Here is a 19,312-nt window from a genome sequence, read left to right as displayed (position 1 = left end):
CGTTGCGCCCGGTTGCAAACCTGCACCCCGAACGGCCGGCGTGCATGTGCGGGCTGGCAAGCGTGCAACACAAGGGGCCTGTGCACACCTGCAGGCCCGCAAGCGTGCAACACAAGGGGCCTGTGCACACCTGCAGGCCCGCAAGCGTGCAACACAAGGGGCCTGTGCACACCTGCAGGCCCGCAAGCGTGCAACACAAGGGGCCTGTGCACACCTGCAGGCCCGCAAGCGTGCAACACAAGGGGCCTGTGCACACCTGCAGGCCCGCAAGCGTGCAACACAAGGGGCCCTTGCACGCGCGCCGGCGCCGTGGGGTGCTCGCTCGCACCCCACAGGTGCCGCGGGCGCTCCCACGGGTGCTGCCGGCCCCCGCCCTCGCGCCCTTCGCACCCACCCAGGCGGGCCCGGGCGCGTCGGGGGCCCCCGCGGGGTCCCGCCATGGGGGGCAGGGGGGGACGTGCCCAAATATTTGGGGTGGGTGGGAAGGGTGGGGCTGGGCCCCACGGCGCTGGCGTGTCCCACCCTGCACCCACGGGGGGGGATGGGGGGGACGGGGGGGGGGGCAGGGCGGTGGGGCAGCGGCCGTGGGGCAGGAGAATGGGGGTCAGGGAGCCGTGGGCAGGAGAATGGGGGTCAGGGAGCTGTGGGGCGGGAGAATGGGGGTCAGGGAGCTGTGGGGCAGGAGAATGGGTGTCAGGGAGCTGTGGGGCGGGAGAATGGGGGACAGGGGAGCCATGGCGATGGACAATGGGGGTCAGGGAGCTGTGGGGCAGGAGAATGGGGGTCAGGGGAGCCGTGGGGCAGGAGAATGGGGGACAGGGGAGCCGTGGCGATGGACAATGGGGGTCAGGGAGCTGTGGGGCAGGAGAATGGGGGACAGGGGAGCTGTGGGGATGGATAATGGGGGTCAGGGGAGCCGTGGGGCAGGAGAATGGGGGTCAGGGAGCTGTGGAGTGGGAGAATGGGGGCAGAGGAGCCGTGGGGCAGGATAATGGGGGGCAGGGGAGCTGTGGGGATGGATAATGGGGGTCAGGGAGCTGTGGGGCAGGAGAATGGGGGACAGGGGAGCTGTGGGGCAGGAGAATGGGGGACAGGGAGCCGTGGGGATGGATAATGGGGGTCAGGACAACTGTGGGGCAGGAGGGGGGTGTCCGTGCCACCGTGGGGCTGGGACGCAGCTCCATTCCCCGCCGTGGGGCAGCCGTGGGGCTCCCTCTGCCGCCCCCCCGCAACGCCGGAGGGGGCGGGGGGGGCGCGGGGGGGCGCGGGGGGTCCCCCCATCCCCAACCCCCCCGGACTCACCCCGGTCCCGGCTCCGCTCCGCCGCTCCGCGCTGGCTCCGGTGGGGCGCGGCGGGGCCGGGCGGGGCCGGGCGGGGCCGGGGGGGCGGGGCCGGCCCTCCCCCCCCCACTGCCGGACCCCCCCCCCCCCGGGCCCCCCTGCCCCACAGGGGGCTGAGCCCCCCCCAAACCCCCCGGATCCCGCCCATCCCCTCCCGACCCATCAGATGTGCCCCAGCCCCCCAGATGTGCCCCAGCCCCAGATGTGCCCCAGCCCCCCGATGTGCCCCAGCCCCCCCAGATGTGCCCCAGCCCCCCAGATGTGCCCCAGCCCCAGATGTGCCCCTGCCCCCCCGATGTGCCCCAGCCCCCCCCGATGTGCTCCAGCCCCCCCAGATGTGCCCCAGCCCCCCGATGTGCCCCAGCCCCCCGATGTGCCCCAGCCCCCCCAGATGTGCCCCAGCCCCCCGATGTGCCCCAGCCCCAGATGTGCCCCAGCCCCCCCCGGAGCCCCCCCACCCCGCTGTACCCCCGTGTGTCTCCCCCCCCGCCCAGCACCCACCGTCGCCCCACGTGGGGCAGCCCCACTGCGGAACCGGTTGGGCTTCCCGCCGGCACCGGTGTCTGTCTGTCTGTCTGTCTGTCCGTTCATCGGGCAGGCCTCAACACGCACCCCCAGCCCCACGGGGTGTGGGGCGCAGTGGGGCTGCCCCCCCGGGATCCCGCGGGGTGTGGGGCGCAGTGGGGCCGGGATCCCGCGGGGTGTGGGGCACAGTGGGGCTGCCCCCCCGGGTCCCGCGGGGTGTGGGGCGCAGTGGGGCTGACCCCCGGGTCCCGCGGGGTGTGGGGCACAGTGGGGCTGCCCCCCCGGGTCCCGCGGGGTGTGGGGCAGGGCCCCCCCCGCTGCGGGCGCTGGGAACCCCCCGGGCGGGGGCAGGTGCGGGGCTCGGCGCTGCCAAAGGCGCCCGCGGCACCGGCGCACCCATCCCGGCACCAGCCCCACACCGGCACAGGGTGGGGCCAGCCCCACGGCTGCCGTGGGGCGGGCCGGGGCCTGCGGTCAGGGGGTGCTAGAGCCTGTGGCTCCCTGGTCCCACGGTGCTGCACTGGCCCCACAGCGGTCTGTGGGGCTGGGACACCTCTATGGGGCGGCTGGCACCCTTCTGTGGGGCTGGTGCTCTTCTTTGGGGCTGGGACCCCAATCTATGGGGCTGTCACCCTCCTCTGTGGGGCAGGCACCCCTCTATGGGGGGGGCTGGCACCGTTGTGTGGGGCTGGCGCCCTTCTGTGGGGCAGGCATCGCTCTCTGGGGAGCTGGGACCCCCCTCCATGTGGCAGGCACCCCTCTATGGGGGGGCTGGCGCCCTTCTTTGGGGCTGGGATCCCAATCTATGGGGCTGTCACCCTCCTCTGTGGGGCAGGCACCCCTCTATGGGGGGGGGGCTGGCGCCCTTCTGTGGGGCAGGCATCGCTCTCTGGGGAGCTGGGACCCCCCTCCATGTGGCAGGCACCCCTCTATGGGGGGGCTGGCGCCCTTCTTTGGGGCTGGGACCCCAATCTATGGGGCTGTCACCGTCCTCTGTGGGGCAGGCACCCCTCTATGGGGGGGGCTGGCACCGTTGTGTGGGGCTGGCGCCCTTCTGTGGGGCAGGCGTCCCTCTCTGGGGAGCTGGGACCCCCCTCCATGGGGCAGGCACCCCTCTATGGGGGGGGGCTGGCGCCCTTCTGTGGGGCAGGCGTCCCTCTCTGGGGAGCTGGGACCCCCCTCCATGGGGCAGACACCCCTCTATGGGGGGGGCTGGCGCCCTTCTGTGGGGCTGGGACCCCGATCTATGGGGCTGTCACCCTCCTCTATGGGGCAGGCTCCCCTCTTGGGGGGGCCATGGGGGTGCCGAGGCCTCCCTAAGTCACCCCACCCCCGGGGGAGTCCCTGCCCCCCCCCACCATGTCACCCCCCGACCCCCCCCCGTGCCGCGTGTCCCCAGCGGCGACCTCTCCCCTCCCCCCCCGTCCCTCCCGCCTTCGCCCCGCCCCCTTCGAGACGCCACTTCCGCCCGGCGGCGGCGCCGCTTCCGGCGTGGCGCCCACAACCAAGATGGCGGCGGCGGCGGCGGCCGGCGGTACCGGTAGCCCCCGGGAGCGGCCCCGCCCCCGCCGGGGCCCCGCCCCGCCCCGCGCGCCGCCGCCGCCGCCATGAGCGCGTGCCCGGGGCGGGGGGGGGGCGGCGGCGGGAGCGGGACCCCCCCCGCGGCTGAGGGGGGGGCGCGGGTGCGGGGCCGCTTCCTCTCGGCCTGGAACAGCGTCCGATACGGTGCGGGGGGGCCCGGGGCGGGGGGGGGCCCGGGGCGGGGGGGGCTCGGGGGGGCCGGGGCCTGGCAGGGGCTCCCAGGGGCAGGGGAGTGGGGCGCCGGGGGTCCCAGGGGCGCCGGGGGTCCCAGGGGCAGGGTGGTGGGGCGCCGGGGGTCCCAGGGGCACTGGGGGTCCCAGGAGCAGGGTGGTGGGGTGCCGGGGGTCCCAGGGGCACTGGGGGTCCCAGGGGCAGGGTGGTGGGGTGCCGGGGGTCCCAGGGGCGCCGGGGGTCCCAGGGGCAGGGTGGTGGGGTGCCGGGGGTCCCAGGGGCACTGGGGGTCCCAGGAGCAGGGTGGTGGGGTGCCGGGGGTCCCAGGGGCGCCGGGGGTCCCAGGGGCAGGGTGGTGGGGTGCCGGGGGTCCCAGGGGCACTGGGGGTCCCAGGAGCAGGGCGGTGGGGTGCCGGGGGTCCCAGGGGCGCCGGGGGTCCCAGGGGCAGGGTGGTGGGGTGCCGGGGGTCCCAGGGGCACTGGGGGTCCCAGGGGCAGGGTGGTGGGGCGCCGGGGGTCCCAGGGGCACTGGGGGTCCCAGGAGCAGGGTGGTGGGGTGCCGGGGGTCCCAGGGGCGCCGGGGGTCCCAGGGGCAGGGTGGTGGGGTGCCGGGGGTCCCAGGGGCACTGGGGGTCCCAGGGGCAGGGTGGTGGGGCGCCGGGGGTCCCAGGGGCACTGGGGGTCCCAGGGGCAGGGTGGCGGGGCGCCGGGGGTCCCAGGGGCACTGGGGGTCCCAGGGTCAGGGCGGTGGGGTGCCGGGGGTCCCAGGGGCACTGGGGGTCCCAGGGGCAGGGTGGCGGGGCGCCGGGGGTCCCAGGGGCACTGGGGGTCCCAGGGTCAGGGCGGTGGGGTGCCGGGGGTCCCAGGGGCACTGGGGGTCCCAGGGGCAGGGTGGCGGGGTGCCGGGGGTCCCAGGGGCAGGGGAGTGGGGCGCCGGGGGTCCCAGGGGCACTGGGGGTCCCAGGGTCAGGGCGGTGGGGCGCCGGGGGTCCCAGGGGCACTGGGGGTCCCAGGGGCAGGGCGGTGGGGTGCCGGGGGTCCCAGGGGCACTGGGGGTCCCGGGAGCAGGGTGGCGGGGTGCCGGGGGTCCCAGGGGCGCCGGGGGTCCCAGGGGCAGGGTGGTGGGGCGCCGGGGGTCCCAGGGTCAGGGCGGTGGGGTGCCGGGGGTCCCAGGGGCACTGGGGGTCCCAGGGGCAGGGTGGTGGGGTGCTGGGGGTCCCAGGGGCAGGGTGGTGGGGTGCCGGGGGTCCCAGGGGCACTGGGGGTCCCGGGGGCAGGGTGGTGGGGCGCTGGGGGTCCCAGGGGTGCCAGGGGCCCCAGGGGCAGGGTGGTGGGGCGCCGGGGGTCCCAGGGGTGCCGGGGGTCCCAGGGGTGCCGAGGGTCCCAGGGGCAGGGTGGTGGGGCGCCGGGGGTCCCAGGGGTGCCGAGGGTCCCAGGGGCAGGGTGGTGGGGCGCCGGGGGTCCCAGGGGCGCCGGGGGTCCCGGGGGCAGGGTGGGGCTGTACTCCGCGTTGCCGGGGGGGTCCCCCCTGACCCCCCCTCTCCCCCCCGCCCCCCAGGGTGGCCGGTGCGAGCCAAGACCCACTTCAGCAGAGGCTCCCCCCTGCACCTCCTGGGGCGCGTTTACTGCCCGGCGGGCGAGGGTGAGCGCCGGGACCCCCGCGGGGGCCGCGGGTGGGGGTCGGGGTGGGGGTCGGGGTGGGGGTCGGGGCTCTCCTACCCCGTCGCTGCCCCGCAGAGGAGCTGCGGCGCTTCCGGCGCGATTTCTGCTCCCGGCTGTGGCTGACGTACCGGCGCGGCTTCCCGGCGCTCGAGGGGACCCCCTGGACCACCGACTGCGGCTGGGGCTGCATGCTGCGCAGCGCCCAGATGCTGCTGGCGCAGGGGCTCGTCCTGCACCTCCTGGGCAGGGGTGAGGGGGCTGGGGGCGCCCCGAAACGCTTGGGGGGCCACACCCCACCTTTGAAAATCGCTGGGGGCCCCCCCGCCCCCCCCCCCGGTTCTCCGCCAACCGCCCGCCCCGCGCTCGGCTCTAGACTGGACGTGGCCGGAGGCGCTGCTGGAGCTGGAGGCGGCGGCCGGGTGCCAGCGGGCGAGGGACCCCCCGGGACGGAGCCGGGACCCCCCGGGATGGAGATGGGACCCCCTGGAACAGGTGAGGGACCCCCCAGGACAGAGCTGGGACCCCCCGGGATGGAGATGGGACCCCCTGGAACAGGTGAGGGACCCCCTGGAACAGGTGAGGGACCCCCCAGGACAGAGCTGGGACCCCCCAGGACAGAGCTGGGACCCCCCGGGACAGGTGAGGGACCCCCCGGGACGGAGCCGGGACCCCCCGGGATGGAGATGGGACCCCCTGGAACAGGTGAGGGACCCCCCAGGACAGAGCTGGGACCCCCCAGGACAGAGATGGGACCCCCTGGAACAGGTGAGGGACCCCCCAGGACAGAGCTGGGACCCCCCGGGACGGAGCCGGGACCCCCCGGGATGGAGATGGGACCCCCTGGAACAGGTGAGGGACCCCCCAGGACAGAGCTGGGACCCCCCAGGACAGAGCTGGGACCCCCCGGGACGGAGATGGGACCCCCTGGAACAGGTGAGGGACCCCCCGGGACGGAGGAGGGACCCCCCGGGACGGAGGAGGGACCCCCCGGGACAGAGCCAAGACCCCCCGGGACGGAGGAGGGACCCCCCGGGATGGAGGAGGGACCCCCTGGAACAGGTGAGGGACCCCCCGGGACGGAGCCAAGACCCGCCAGGACAGAGCTGGGACCCCCTGGGATGGGGCCGGGATCCCTTGGGACAGAGCCAGGACCCCCTGGGATGGAGATGGGACCCCCTGGAACAGGTGAGGGACCCCCTGGGATGGAGCCGGGACCCCACAGGGCAGGTGAGGGCTCCCCCAGGATGGGGCTGGGACCCCCTGGGACGGAGCCAGGACCCCCAGGGGCAGGTGACGGACCCCCAGGACAGAGGTGGGACCTGCTGGGGCAGGTGAGGGACCCCCCAGGACAGAGTCAAGACCCCTGGGGCAGGTGAAAGGACCCTGTGGGACCCCCCCAGGGCAGACCTGGGACACCCTGGGATGGACCCAAGGCACCCTGGGGCAGGTGAGGGACCCCCTGGGACCCCCCAGGATGAATACAGGAGCCCCTGGGGCCAGTGAGGGACCCCCGGGACAGACCCGGGACCCCCAGGATGGACCCAGGACCCCCTGGGACTGACACAGAACCCCCTGGGGCAGGTGAGGGACCCCCCAGGAGAGACCCGGGACACTCTGGAATGGACCCAGGACTCACCAGGAGGGACCCAAGGCAGCCCGGGGCAGGTGAGGGACCCCCCGGGATGGACCCAGGACCCCCCAGGACGGACCCAGGACCCCCTGGGGCAGGTGAGGAACCCCCCGGGACGGACCCAGGACCCCCCAGGATGGATGCAGGAGCCCCCAGGACGGCCCCAAGGCACCCTGGGGCAGGGGAGAGACCCCCCAGGATGGACCCGGGACCCCCCGGGGCAGGCGAGGGACCCCCCGGGAGGGCCCCGGACCCCCCGGGAGACGGAGCGACGGCACCGCGCCATCGTGGCTTGGTTCGCCGACCACCCCCGGGCGCCGTTCGGCATCCACCGGCTGGTGGAGCTGGGCCGGAACGCCGGGAAAAAAGCCGGGGATTGGTACGGCCCTTCCATCGCCGCCCACATCCTTCGGTGAGCGGGGAGGGGGGCTCGCGGGGGGGCTCCCCCCGTTATTCTGGGGGTGGGGGGGGGCCGGGACACCCCGGGACGACTCCTTTCCCCCCCGTTCCGTGGCAGGAAGGCGGTGGAAACCTGCCCGGAGACCCGCGGCCTCTCGGTTTACGTCTCTCAGGACTGCACCGGTACGCGCCGGCGGGCTCCCCCTCCCCGGATCTGGGTGGGGGGGGGATGATCACCCCCGACCCCCCCCCCCGACTCCCCAGTTAATTCCCTTTTACTCCCGGTAGTTTACAAGGGGGACGTGGCCGGGCTGGTGCGGGGCGAGGGCGACCGAGCCGCGCCGGAGGCCGGGCAGCGCCGCGCCGTCGTCGTCCTCGTGCCGGTGCGGCTGGGGGGGGAGACCCTCAACCCCGTTTACGTGGATTGTGTCAAGGTTGGGGCCCCCCCGGCGCCGCGACGCCCCCCCCGGTTGTGCCCGAGAACGGCTCCCGGTGCCGCCGAACCCCCCCTTCCCCCCCCCCGCCCCGATTTTATTTCATTTCATTTCATTTGACGCTTCCAGGAGCTGCTGAAGCTCAAGTCCTGCGTGGGCATCATCGGCGGCAAACCCCGGCACTCCCTCTACTTCGTCGGCTTTCAAGGTGCCGGGGGGGGTCCGGGGCTGGGGAGGGGGTCCAGGACGGGGGGTCTGGGATGGGGGAGGGACCCCCGGGACCCCCGAACCTATTTTACACCCCCTCCCCAGACGATTTCCTGCTTTACCTGGACCCCCACTACTGCCAGCCCTGCGTGGACACGTCCCGGGAGAACTTCCCCTTGCAGGTGGGTGCAGGGGGACCCCGATAAGAGGGTGGGGGGTCCCCAGAGGGGTGTAACCCCCCCCCCCCGTGTCTTTTTGCCCCCCCCCCAAGTCGTTCCACTGCGGCTCCCCCCGGAAAATGGCCTTTGGGAAGATGGATCCCAGCTGCACCATCGGCTTCTACGCCGGCGCCGGGCCGGACCTGGACGAGCTCTGCGCCGACCTGGCCCGCGTGAGTCCCCAGCGCCGCTGGGGGGGGGCTTTTTGGGGTGTCCCCCCCCCTTTCTGACCCCGTACCCCCTCCCCCTCCAGGTGCTGACCCCCCCCTCGGCGCCGGAGCGTTACCCCATCTTCACGGTGGCGGAGGGGCAGGCGCGGGAGCACGGCTGGGAGCCCCCCTGCTCCCGGCCCCCCCCCGCCGCCCCCCCCCCCGCGCCGGCAAGCGCCCCAAAAAACCCACCGCCGACGAGTTCGTCTTCCTCTAACCCCCCCACCCCCACCCCGGGACCCCCCACCCACCCACCGTACACTGGATCGCGGGTTGGGGGGGCCTCCGCTGCCCCCCCCGCCCCCCCCTCAGGGTTTGGGTCACTACTGCGCCGGGAGCGGAGCTGGCGGCCGCGGGGTGGGGGGGTCTGAGCCGAGACACCCCCCCCCCCCAATGGCTCCTCCCAGCACCGGAGACCCCCGACCCCCCCCAGCACGGTTTGGGGGGGGCCACAATCCCCCCCCCCCGCGTGATTTTTGGCCGTCACTCACTGCTCGTGGCGAGGGGGGGAGGGGAAACGCGTTATTTATTGCTCCACTCAGGACCCCCCCCCCGTCCGTCTGTCCGTGTCCGTTTGCCCCCTCCCCAAATTAAAGAGACCCTGACAAGCAGAGCGCGGCGGTTACGGTGTCGCGCCGTCACCGCGTCGCCCCCCTCCCCCCAGCGCCGGATCGGGCCCGGGGGGTGGGTTTTGCCGCCGACCCCCCCCCTTTTTGCTTCTTGCGCTGCTGCCGGAGGAGCTGCCGGTAGCGGAGCCGGCGGGGGTTGAGGCCGAAGGCTTCCAGCCGCTTCCCGCTGAAATCCCGGCCCCCCAACCTCACGGCCGGGCCCAGGGGTGCGCCCCCCGCTCGGCGCCGGGACCCCCCGGGGTGGGGGGGCGCTGCTGCGGGTTGGGGCCCCCCCGAGGCTTCCCCCTCCTCCGGCCGCCTCCGCTTGGCCCGGCGTTTTTTCCCCACTTTGGGTTTGGCCGACGGCGCCGGCTGGGGCTCCTCGGGCCTGGGGGGGGGAGAGGAGGGATTGAGGGGGGCTGTGCGCCCCCCAAACCCCCCAGTGCCCCCCAAACCCCCCCCACATACGCGGCCATCAGGGATCTGAAGATCTGCTGCTTCTTCCAGACGTTCTGCGCCCGCCGGCTGTAGTTGGCCTGATCCTGCCGCTCCTCCTGCTCCGACCTGCGGGCCGGGGGGGCCGTCAGCCCCCCAAAAATGGGGCGGGGGGCACGCAGGACCCCCTCAGACCCCCCTCTTTTATCCCCCCCTTCCTTTTATCCCCCCCATCTCACCGGTACATGCAGGTCTTGCGCAGGGAGCACCAGCGGTTCAGCTCCTTGTCATCAGCTGCCAGGATCTGGGGGGGTGGGAGAGGATAGATTTGGGGGGGGGTCACTGGCAGTTTGGGGGGGGGGGGTCCGAGCACCCCGGGGGGGTCCGAGCGGACTCTACCTCATCGGTGGTGAGGCCGAAGTCGCAGGGGAGGACGTTGCGGTACTTGAAGCGACAGGGCAGGTCCCCCACCAGGTCCTCGTAGTCGAGGCGGTAAAACTCGTCCAGGTACTGCTCGAAGGTGCTGGTGGCTGCGGGGGGGGGTCCCAGGGGTCTGGGGGGGGGGTCCCAGGGGTCTGGGGGGGGGTCCCAGGGGTCTGGGGGGTCCCAGCAGCCGCTTACCGGGGTCGAACGCCGGCTTTTCCCGCTCCACCGCCTCCCTGAACCGCGTCTTGCGTCGCTTCTTCCCCAGGGCCGGGGGCTGCCGCCGGGGTTGGGGGGGGGGCCGCCGGGTCGTAGTCGGCGTCCATCTGGGGGCGGGGGGGAGGGGGTTGGGGGGGGGGGGGGGGCTGCCTGCGCCCCCGCCATCCCTGTGACGAGCCCCTCCCGGCCTCAGCCCGCGCGGGGGACGCGCGCACCGACGCTCACCACGAAGTCGGGGTCCTCGCAGTGGGGCTCGCGCTCGGCCCCCTCCTCCTCCTCCTCCCCCCGGCCCGTCCAGGTGTCCCAGTTCCAGTCGTCTGTGGGGTGGGGAGGGACGTGGTGACACCACAGCGGGGATGGGGGGGTGACGGGGACCCCCCCCAACCCCCCCACTCACCCTCCAGCCCTTCCTCCTCCTCAAACTGCGGCTTCTCCTCTTCCTCCCGGCCGTAATAATCGTCGCCGAAACACTCCTGGGGGCGGCAGAGGGGGGTGAGTGAGGACGGGGGGGGCCTGGGGGGCGCGGGGGGGGCCTGGGGCGCGCGGCGGGGGTCTGGGGGACCCACCGCCATCAGCCGGTCGTGCCGGGCCGGGTCGAAGTCCTCCTGGAGGAAGGTCTCGGTGAAGCCGACGGCGGCGTTGCCGGTGGCCTGGCGCAGCCGGGCCAGGCGCGCGGCCAGTTCCTCCCGCTTCAGGTTCTTGAGCTGCTTCAGCTCCTCCTGCTTCCGCGCCTTCTCCTACGGACGGACGGACGGACGCGGTGCCGGGAGGGGGACGGACAGGGGCAACGCCCCCACCCCCCCCAATTAAACCTTCACCCCTTCCCTCACCTTCCTCTTCCTCTCCCGAATCTGCTCCCGCTTCTCCTTCCGCCGCTCGTCCCGGCGCCGCACCGAGGTGGGGATGCTCCGGGGGTACGTCTTCACCTGGGGGGGGGCGTTTAAGGTCATCGCCCCCTCACCCCCCGCCCCAAATTGTGCCCCCCCCACCCCCAAATCGTGCCCCCCACCCCCCACCTGGGCGGCGTCCGGCTCCTCGAAGCGGAAATTGTAGCGGCGTTCGAAATCCTCCTGCTTGGCCAGGAACAGCTCGCCCTCGTCCGAGGAATCGGCCAGCCGGAGCGGGGACGCCCTGGGGAGGGGGACGCGGGGGGGTGAGGGGGGGCGGTGGGTTTTGGGGGGCTGGGGGAGGGTCCCTGCTCACCCTTCGGCCTCCTCGCCGCCCTCCTCCTCCTCCTCCTCCTCGCGGTAGCCCTGGTTCAGGATGTAATCCCGCAGGAAGCGCTCGCCGGGGTCCAGCGCCGGGTCGGACCAGAACTGCTGGAGGGGCACCTGCGGGCGGGGGGCGGGGGGCTTGGGGGCTGCGGGGGGGCTTGGGGGGTGCGGGGGGGGCTTGGGGACACGGGGGGGGCTTGGGGACAGAGACAGGCTTGGGGATGGGGGGTGCAAGGATGTGGGGGGTTTGGGGATGTGTGGAGACATGGGGGGCAGGTTTGGGGGTGGGGATGTGGGGGGGACATGGCGATATGGGGGGGCTCAGGGATGTGGGGACAGGAGGGACACAGGCAAGGGGGCTTAAAGCTGGGGGGCTCAAGGACACAGGGACGAGGGGCTTGGGGGGACATGGGGGGACAGAGACGGGGGCATGAGGAGATGGGGGGCGTGGGACAGGGTGGGGGGGATGAAGGATGTGGGGGGACACAGCGACATGGGGGGGTTGGGGATATGGGGGGGACACGGGGACAGAGACAGGCTTGGGGATGGGGGGGCGTGAGGCTGCGGGGGGCTCGGGGACACGGGGTGGGGGCCTGGAGATGTGGGGCATGGGGATGTGGGGGGGTTTGGGGACACGGGGGGGCTCAAGGACACAGGGATGAGGGGTGGGGGGACACGGGGGGGCCGCAGCCCCACCAGGGCCATCGCTGCCACGAGCTGTGCCCGGCCTCAGCCCCCTCACCAGGTCCTGCAGCGGCTCCGGGGGGGGCCCGCCCTGCCCCTTCAGCCAGCGGATGTACTCCTCTTCCTCCCGCTCCTGGGGGGGGACACGGCATCACCCCTGTGACCCCCCCAAACCCCTGTGACCCCCCAACGCCCCCCCCCACCCCCAGCCTCACCTTCTCCTCCGCCGTCCGGCTGCGCGGCCGGAGCAGGCCAGAGCCGCCCTCGCCCTCCTCCTCCTCCTCCTCCTCGCTGTCAGCCACGAAGGCTCGGAAGCTGCCGGTGGGGGGAGGGTCTCACAGTTACCCCCCAGCACCAGGACCCCCCCCCAAAGCGCAGTAGCCCCCCCCCCAAAACGTTGTGTCCCCCCCAACCTCTCCTTCAGCTCCTGCTGCTCCTCCGCGTAGCTCCTGGAGGCCGCTTTCTGGGGGGAGAAATGGGGGGGGGTCAGCACGATTTGGGGGGGTCAGAGTGACCGGGGGGGTCAGTGTGATTTGAGGTGGGGTCACACGCAGCCCCCGCCCCCCCCAAACCCACCTTCTTCCTTTCGGCCGCCGCTGCCTCATCCTCCTCGTCTTCCTCGTCCACATATTTGCTGTGGGGAAGGCCGGAGGGTCAGAGCCCCCCCGAGGGGGGTCAGCCCAGGGGGGGCCCCCCCAAAAGCCCCCCCCCGCAGCCCCCTCCTCACCCCTCCTTCTCCAGCACCACCTTCCTCTCATAATCCTTCAGGTACATCGGCTTCGCCGGGCGCTCTTCATCCTCCTCCTCCTCCTCCGCGTCGCTCCCTGACGAGGAGTCTGGGGAGGGAGGGGGTGGAATTGGGGGATCCCCCCCCCCGAATTTGGGCCCCCCCGAGGGCACGGCCCCCCCCGTACCTTGCTGGCTGTAGAAGGTGGTCTCCTGCCGGTAGATCCGGGGGTCCCGGGTCTTCAGCAGCGCCAGGGTACGGTAGAACTCCCGCTCCAGGCGGGGGTCGGTGGCCTGGGGGGGCGGGCAGGGGTTTGGGGGGGCCCCGGGGTGCAGGGGGGGCACCCAGGGGTGGGGGCATCTGGGGGTTCACGAGGGGACCCAGGGGTCCAGGGCAGGCACCAAGGCTTTCAAGGAGGGGGTACCCTGGGATTCGGGGGGGGCACCTGGGAGCACAGGGGAGCACCATGGGGTTGGGGGGCACCCAGGGGTGCTGGGGGGGTACACAGGGTTTGGGGGGGCACCTGGGGATTCAGGAGGGGACCCAGGGATGTGGGCGGGGGGGATCCAGGGGTTGGGGGGGGGATCCTGGGGTTGGGGGGGGCACCCAGGGATGGGGGGGGGAATCCAGGGGTGCTGGGGGGATCCAGGGGTTGGGGGGGGCACCCAGGGATGGGGGGGGAATCCAGGGGTGCTGGGGGGATCCTGGGGTTGGGGGGGGCACCCAGGGATGGGGGGGAATCCAGGGTGCTGGGGGGATCCTGGGGTTGGGGGGGCACCCAGGGATGGGGGGGGGATCCAGGGGTGCTGGGGAGATCCAGGGGTTGGGGGGGGCACCCAGGGATGGGGGGGAATCCAGGGGTGCTGGGGGGACCCAGGGGTGCTGGGGGGGCACCCAGGGGTGTGGGCGGGGTATCCAGGGGTTTGGGGGGGCACCCAGGAGTTGGGGGGGGTGTCCCCTTCCCGCCCCCTCCCCCCACTCACCACCTCGTCCCCGCTGGACTCGGACTCGGAGCTGGAGCCGGAGCCGCCGCCGGTGTCCCCATAACGGTCCTGCACTGCGGGAGCGCCCTCAGGCACCGGCACCGGCACCGGGGGCCGAACCCCAGCCCCGGGCCCCGCCCCGCCCCGCCCGGCCCCGCCCGGCCCCGCCCCGCCCGGCCCCGCCCCGCCCCGCCCCGCCCCGCTCACGCCGCTGCAGCTCCTCGCGCCGCCGGTACCGCCCGTAGCGCTCGGCGAAGGCCGCGTTCACCCGCAGCACCGGCTCCGGCATTTCCGCCCACGTGACCGCCGCTTCCGCCCACGTGACCGCCGCTTCCGCCGCCGCCGTCACGTGGGAGGGGCGGTGGGTGTATTTGCCACGCCCCCCCGAAACGCCCCCTCGCTCTTAAAAGGGAAGCGCTCCCTGCCCTGAGGGTGTGGGGCCCACCTAGTGCCGCTGCACCCCCCAACCCCCGCCGCCCCGGGACCCCCCGAGCGCCCTCCCCCAGCCCCCATCTCCTCCCCCCCGCGGGACCCCCCCCCATATTCCGACGCGGTGTCACCGAGCACCCGCTGGTCCCCCGCCCCCCACCCAGACACCCAGCCCCCCTCACCCTCCCAGTCCCCCCTCCCACCCCACTGCACCCCCCAGCCCCTCCCCGCCCCCCCCCTTTGCCCCCCGCAACAGATCCACGGGGCCGGTGGTCTCAGTTCCATCTTTATAGGGACAGAGAAGGAGGAGGAGGGGGCGCGGGGGGGACACCCCGCGGTGGGGGGGGTCCATGGTGGTCCGGGGGGTGCGGGCAGCCCCCCCTTCAGCTGGTGCGGAGCTGGTAGTCTGCAAAAGGGAGAGCGGGAGTGAGGGGGGGGGCCGGGGGTCCCGGGAGGGGTTCCCGGGGGGGTCCTGGGGGGTCCCGGACTCACCCCCGCTCTGGGTGATGTAGCGCACCCAGGGCAGCGCCTGGTACCCACTTTTCTCGATGATCTTCATGTACCGCACCTGGCGGGGGGGCAGGAGGGGATGGACCCCCAACCCCCCTTGGGCACCCCCAACTCCCCTTGGGCACCCTGACCCCACCTCCAGGCACCCCGACCTCCCCCCCCTCCCCAGCTCCCCCCAGTACAGGGGGGGACATCGCCCCCCTGCTCCCCCCATGGGGATTTCAGGGGCTGTATTCCCCCACCCCATCCCCAAAACCTGCTGAGCCCCCCCGCCACCCCCCCCCGCAGGGACCCCACGGGCCACGGCCCCCGTGTGTCCCCCTGCCCCATCTCTGCCACCCCGACCCCAAAACACATGGGACCCCCGCCAGGCACCACCCCCGGGGAACACCCCCCCCCCGGTCCTTGTCCCCTCCACCCTGTCCCCAAAAGACATGGGGTCACCACGCTGGGGACCCCCACAGGCCACATCCCCACCATCCTGCCCCCAAAACATGAAGGACCCCCTCCCTGGGGACCCCCATGGGCGACATCCCCACCACCCTGCCCCCAAAACGCATGGGACCCCCCACCCTGGGGACCCCCACGGTTCACATCCCCAGCGTGTCCCCTCCACCCTGTCCCCAAAAGACCAGGGACCCCCAGGGCCCCCCCCCCACCGCGGGCGGCACCTGGATCCCCGAGACGGTGAAGTAGGGGATCTCGAAGCGGACGGCGATGGGCGGCCGCCCTTCCTCCTCCTCCTTCTCCACGCTGGGCAGCCCGAAGTGGGCGCGCATCAGGTGCTCCTTCCCGCCCTGCGCGGCACCGGCAGGGCTGGCGGCGGCACCGGCACGCCCGGCGGCGCCGCGGGGGGGCGTGGGGCGCGGGGTGGGGGGACCCCGGCGTCGGCGCCCTCACCGGGAAGGACTTGATGGTCCAGATGACGAGGTTCCTCTCCGGGAGGTACCTGGCGGAGCCCACGCTGGTCTTGAACTTGGGCGAGTCGGCGTCGCTGGGCACCGGCACCGCGATCTCCACCCCGTTGGCCACCGACTGCTTCTTGAACTGGCCCTTGGCCTTGGGGGGGACGGACAGAAGTGGGGTGGGGGGGCTCGGCGGCGACCGGGGCTCTCCCGGCGGCCTCCCCGGCGCCTCACCTTGACCATGATCTCCACCCGGCTGTGGGAGAACTTCTCGATGACCGACTCGATCCAGATGAGAGGCTTCACCTGGGGAGGGCAAAGGGGTCACCCCCACGTCCCCCCGTGTCCCCCCGTGTCCCCCCCCCGCGGCCGCCGCCCCCACCTGCGTGTTGAGGCGGTAGGACATGAGCTCGAAGTCCCCGTCGGGGGGGATGAAGGAGATGGTGCGGTCGCTGTCGAAGCGGGAGAGCCGGACGCACTGGTGGAACTTCACGTCCTCCAGCTCCACCGACTTGTTCTTGCCCCCTGGGGGGGAAGGGACGGCGTCAGGGTGGGGGGCATGGGGCGGGGATGTGTGACCCCCCCCTTCCCGCGCCAGGGCTGTCCCGGAGCCCACCGGCGGCACTCACGGCCCGTCAGCTCGAAGAGGACGCGGTCGTTCAAGCCCAGGCGCAGCTCGGGCATCCCCGAGAGGAAGACCTTCAGCTTGATGGTGCCCACCACCTCGCTCAGCAGCACGCTGCCGGTGGCGCTCACCTGCGGGCCCGGCGCCGGCCTCAGCACCGGCCCCATCACCATCCTCCTCGCTGACCCCATCACCGGCACCAGCCCCATCAACGTCTAAGCCATCACTGCTCTCCCCATCACCGGCCCCACCATCACCACCATCCTCATCACCAGCCCCAACAAGGTCACCATCCTCACCCTCATCCCCGGCCCCATCAACGTCACCATCCTCATCCTCATCACCATCCCCAGCCCCATCAACACCACCATCCTCATCATTAGCCCCATCACCATCACCATCCTCATCCCCGGCCCCATCACCATCACCATCCTCATCACCATCCTCAGCCCCATCAATATCACCATCCTCATCCTCATCATTAGCCCCATCACCATCACCATCCTCACCACCATCCCCAGCCCCATCAACATCACCATCCTCATCATTAGCCCCATCACCATCACCATCCTCATCCCCGGCCCCATCACCATCACCATCCTCATCACCATCCTCAGCCCCATCAATATCACCATCCTCATCCTCATCATTAGCCCCATCACCATCACCATCCTCACCACCATCCCCAGCCCCACCAACATCACCATCCTCATCACCATCCCCGGCCCCATCAACGCCGCCATCCTCATCCTCACTGCCATCACCGCACCCACCACCACCACCAATCCCATCACCAGTCAACACCCCCCCACCCGGCTCCCCCACCCCACCGGGGCCCCCCCAGCACCCCACCCCCCGGCAGCCCCCTCCCCACTTTGCAGCCCCCCGCCCCGTCTCACCAGCAGATTCACCGACTCGATGACGTCGATGAACACCTCGTTCTTCTTGTACCGGATGCCCTCGGAGCGCCAGGACACGGCGTTGGTGACCGTGGTGGGGACGCGCGACTTGCCCGTCTCCAGCTTGTTGCCCTCCTGCGTGATGTACCTGCGGGGGGGGGGGTGTTTGCGGTGATGCTGGGGTTCGGGGGTCCCCCCCCCGCGCCCCCCGACCCCCCGGCCCCCCTCACTCCTGCAGGATTTTGCTGTCCGTGGTCTGGGGGAACCCGAAGTCCATCAGCTCGTCCAGGAGCTCGTAGATGATGACGAAGTTGTCGCGGATGCTTTCCTCCTCCAGCTCCTTGAAATACTCGCAGAAGACCTCAGAGGGGGGCGGGGGGGGGGGCACAGAGCACCTCTGTCACCCCCTCCCCGGGGAGAAGAGCCCCCCAAAATGGGGGGACCCCCTCTCTCCAGCCTCCCCGAGCCCCCCCGCCTCACCTCCACCACCTTGTAGAGGAAGGAGTAGACCAAGGAAGCGTTGCCGTTCTTCTTGGTGGTGGCCACCACTGGCGGGGGGTTAAGGAAAAGGGGGGGGGGGGAGCACCGGGGGGGGCCCCCTGACCCTTGGGGTCGGGGGGCCGGGGGGGGGAACGTTCCGGAAGGATACGGTAGAGGTTGGCGTGTTTGATCCAGAGGAAGTGGACGTTGCCGTGGGTGAGGAGGGGGGTGAGGGTCCCCTCCTCCTCCCGCTGCAGCAGCAGCCCCATGAAGTGCTCGATCTCCCCCAGCCCCACGTCCCCCTTGTAGTTGCGGCTGATCAGCGGCTGCGGGGCGGGTTGGGGGGGGGGTCACAAACGGGGGACCCCCACCCCAAACCCCTCACCCCATCGCCGGGGTCACGGGGGTCACCGCCAGGCTCCGTCGTTGACCTTGGCTGACCTTCAAGGCCAGAGGGGGCCAGAGGGGTGACCCCCCCCACCCCAGACCCCTGGGTCCCCCCCCGTGGGGGGCTTTGGGGGGGGGGGTTACGGGGGGTGTCTCACCTTCCCCTTGAGGTCGAGGATGAAGAGGGCGGAGGCGGCCATGGCGGGCCCCGGCAGCCGCCGCGTCACCGTCGCCGTCACCTGCGCCAGGTGAGCGAGCGGCTGCGCCCACGGGCGCGTGGGGCCTTAAAGGGGACGGCCCAGCCCCACAGCACCCACGGGGGGGGGAGGGGAGGGGGGGCAGGCACCCACCCGTGGGCCTGGGCAGGGGGCCCATGCTCGGCCACCCCGCGGCGGGGGCATGGCCACCTCCGGCCTAACCGGGTGGGCTTGGGAGCGGACGTGGGTTGGGACCCCCCACCCAGGGCAACCCCCCCACCCAGGGGACCCCCTGCCCCACCCCGGGGAACACCTCCCAGTGGACTCCCCCCACCCAGAACCACCCACCAGGGGACCACCCCCCAGGGGACCCCCCCACCCAGGGGACCACCTCCCACAGGACAGCCCCCACCCAGTAGAGCCCCCCACCCAGTGGATCCCCCACCCAGGGGACCCCCCACCCAGGGGACCCCCAGACCGATTTGGGGGTGCTGGGCAGCTCCCGGACGCCTGGGTCCCCCATCCTGGCGTGGGGGGGTGTGTCCCCCTGCAGCACCCTGAGTCCCCCAACCCAGCCCGGGGGGGGGGTCTGGGCACCCTTGGGTGCCTGGGGCTCTCATCCCATCCTGGGGGGGGTCCCTGCAGACCCCCGGATCCCTCACACTTGGGGGGGGGCTGGCCCTGCAGCACCTGATCCTCCATCCTCTGCCGTGAGGGGGGTCTCTGCACCCCTCGACGCCCTGATCTCCCCACCTTGGGGGGGTCCCTGCAGCACCCAGACCCCCAATCCCCCACCCTGGGGGGGTCCCTGCAACCCAAAGACCCCCAATCCTGCCCCTTGAGCAGGGCTCTGCAGCCTCTGACCCCCGAACCCCCACTCTGGGGGTCCCGGCACGTCCCCTGACCCCTGACCCTCCACTCTGGGGGTTCGTGCACCCCCAATTCCCTGCCCTGGGGGTCCCTGCACCCCCCGAACCCCCCTCTTTGGGGGTCCCTGCAGCACTCAGACCCCCAATCCCCCACCCTGGGGGGGTCCCTGCAACCCAAAGACCCCCAATCCTGCCCCTTGAGCAGGGCTCTGCAGCCTCTGACCCCCGAACCCCCACTCTGGGGGTCCCGGCACGTCCCCCGACCCCTGACCCTCCACTCTGGGGGTTCGTGCACCCCCAATTCCCCACCCTGGGGGTCCCTGCACCCCCCGAACCCCCCT

General features: G+C 73.1%; 3 protein-coding genes across 3 annotated transcripts; 1 reads left to right on the top strand and 2 right to left on the bottom strand.

Annotated features, from left to right (window-relative positions):
* Positions 1 to 1,788: 1,788 nt before the first annotated feature.
* On the top strand, positions 1,789 to 8,734 carry ATG4D (autophagy related 4D cysteine peptidase). The gene is given in 12 exon segments (XM_064475623.1): positions 1,789 to 3,591; positions 5,177 to 5,260; positions 5,356 to 5,529; positions 5,654 to 5,982; positions 6,862 to 7,322; positions 7,428 to 7,492; positions 7,598 to 7,743; positions 7,873 to 7,951; positions 8,056 to 8,132; positions 8,222 to 8,341; positions 8,422 to 8,512; positions 8,515 to 8,734. Coding segments are annotated over 12 exon segments (1,824 nt in total). The 5' UTR covers positions 1,789 to 3,473; the 3' UTR covers positions 8,595 to 8,734.
* Positions 8,735 to 8,910: 176 nt separating this feature from the next.
* Positions 8,911 to 14,020, bottom strand: KRI1 (KRI1 homolog). The gene is given in 19 exon segments (XM_064475622.1): positions 8,911 to 9,373; positions 9,454 to 9,549; positions 9,660 to 9,724; positions 9,820 to 9,950; positions 10,042 to 10,144; positions 10,146 to 10,169; positions 10,288 to 10,379; positions 10,460 to 10,535; positions 10,629 to 10,799; positions 10,893 to 10,988; positions 11,079 to 11,393; positions 12,019 to 12,093; positions 12,176 to 12,275; positions 12,374 to 12,423; positions 12,537 to 12,594; positions 12,688 to 12,796; positions 12,875 to 12,980; positions 13,671 to 13,744; positions 13,878 to 14,020. Coding segments are annotated over 19 exon segments (2,181 nt in total). The 5' UTR covers positions 13,960 to 14,020; the 3' UTR covers positions 8,911 to 9,015.
* A 353-nt stretch (positions 14,021 to 14,373) lies between these two features.
* On the bottom strand, positions 14,374 to 18,384 carry AP1M2 (adaptor related protein complex 1 subunit mu 2). The gene is made up of 12 exons (XM_064437207.1): positions 18,064 to 18,384; positions 17,688 to 17,844; positions 17,519 to 17,586; positions 17,269 to 17,399; positions 17,039 to 17,186; positions 16,144 to 16,270; positions 15,897 to 16,039; positions 15,749 to 15,820; positions 15,510 to 15,668; positions 15,281 to 15,406; positions 14,592 to 14,667; positions 14,374 to 14,505 (listed from the first exon to the last, which is right to left on the bottom strand). Exons 1-12 carry the CDS (start codon positions 18,103 to 18,105, stop codon positions 14,483 to 14,485), a joined length of 1,272 nt encoding a protein of 423 aa, XP_064293277.1. The 5' UTR covers positions 18,106 to 18,384; the 3' UTR covers positions 14,374 to 14,482.
* Positions 18,385 to 19,312: the final 928 nt, after the last annotated feature.

The sequence above is a fragment of the Phalacrocorax carbo genome, chromosome 30, assembly GCF_963921805.1.
Source record: "Phalacrocorax carbo chromosome 30, bPhaCar2.1, whole genome shotgun sequence".
NCBI classification, from domain to species: Eukaryota; Metazoa; Chordata; class Aves; order Suliformes; family Phalacrocoracidae; genus Phalacrocorax; species Phalacrocorax carbo.
This window is presented reverse-complemented; position numbering and strand designations above follow the sequence as displayed.

Coding starts and splice junctions, on each gene's coding strand:
- AP1M2 (XM_064437207.1), bottom strand. CDS start 18,105: ATGGCCGCCTCCGCCCTCTTCATCCTCGACCTCAAGGGGAAG. Junction 17,587..17,687: donor CAAACACGCCAACCTCTACC/GTATCCTTCCGG, acceptor ACCCCCCGCCAG/TGGTGGCCACCACCAAGAAG. Junction 15,669..15,748: donor GGGTGGAGATCATGGTCAAG/GTGAGGCGCCGG, acceptor GTCCCCCCCAAG/GCCAAGGGCCAGTTCAAGAA.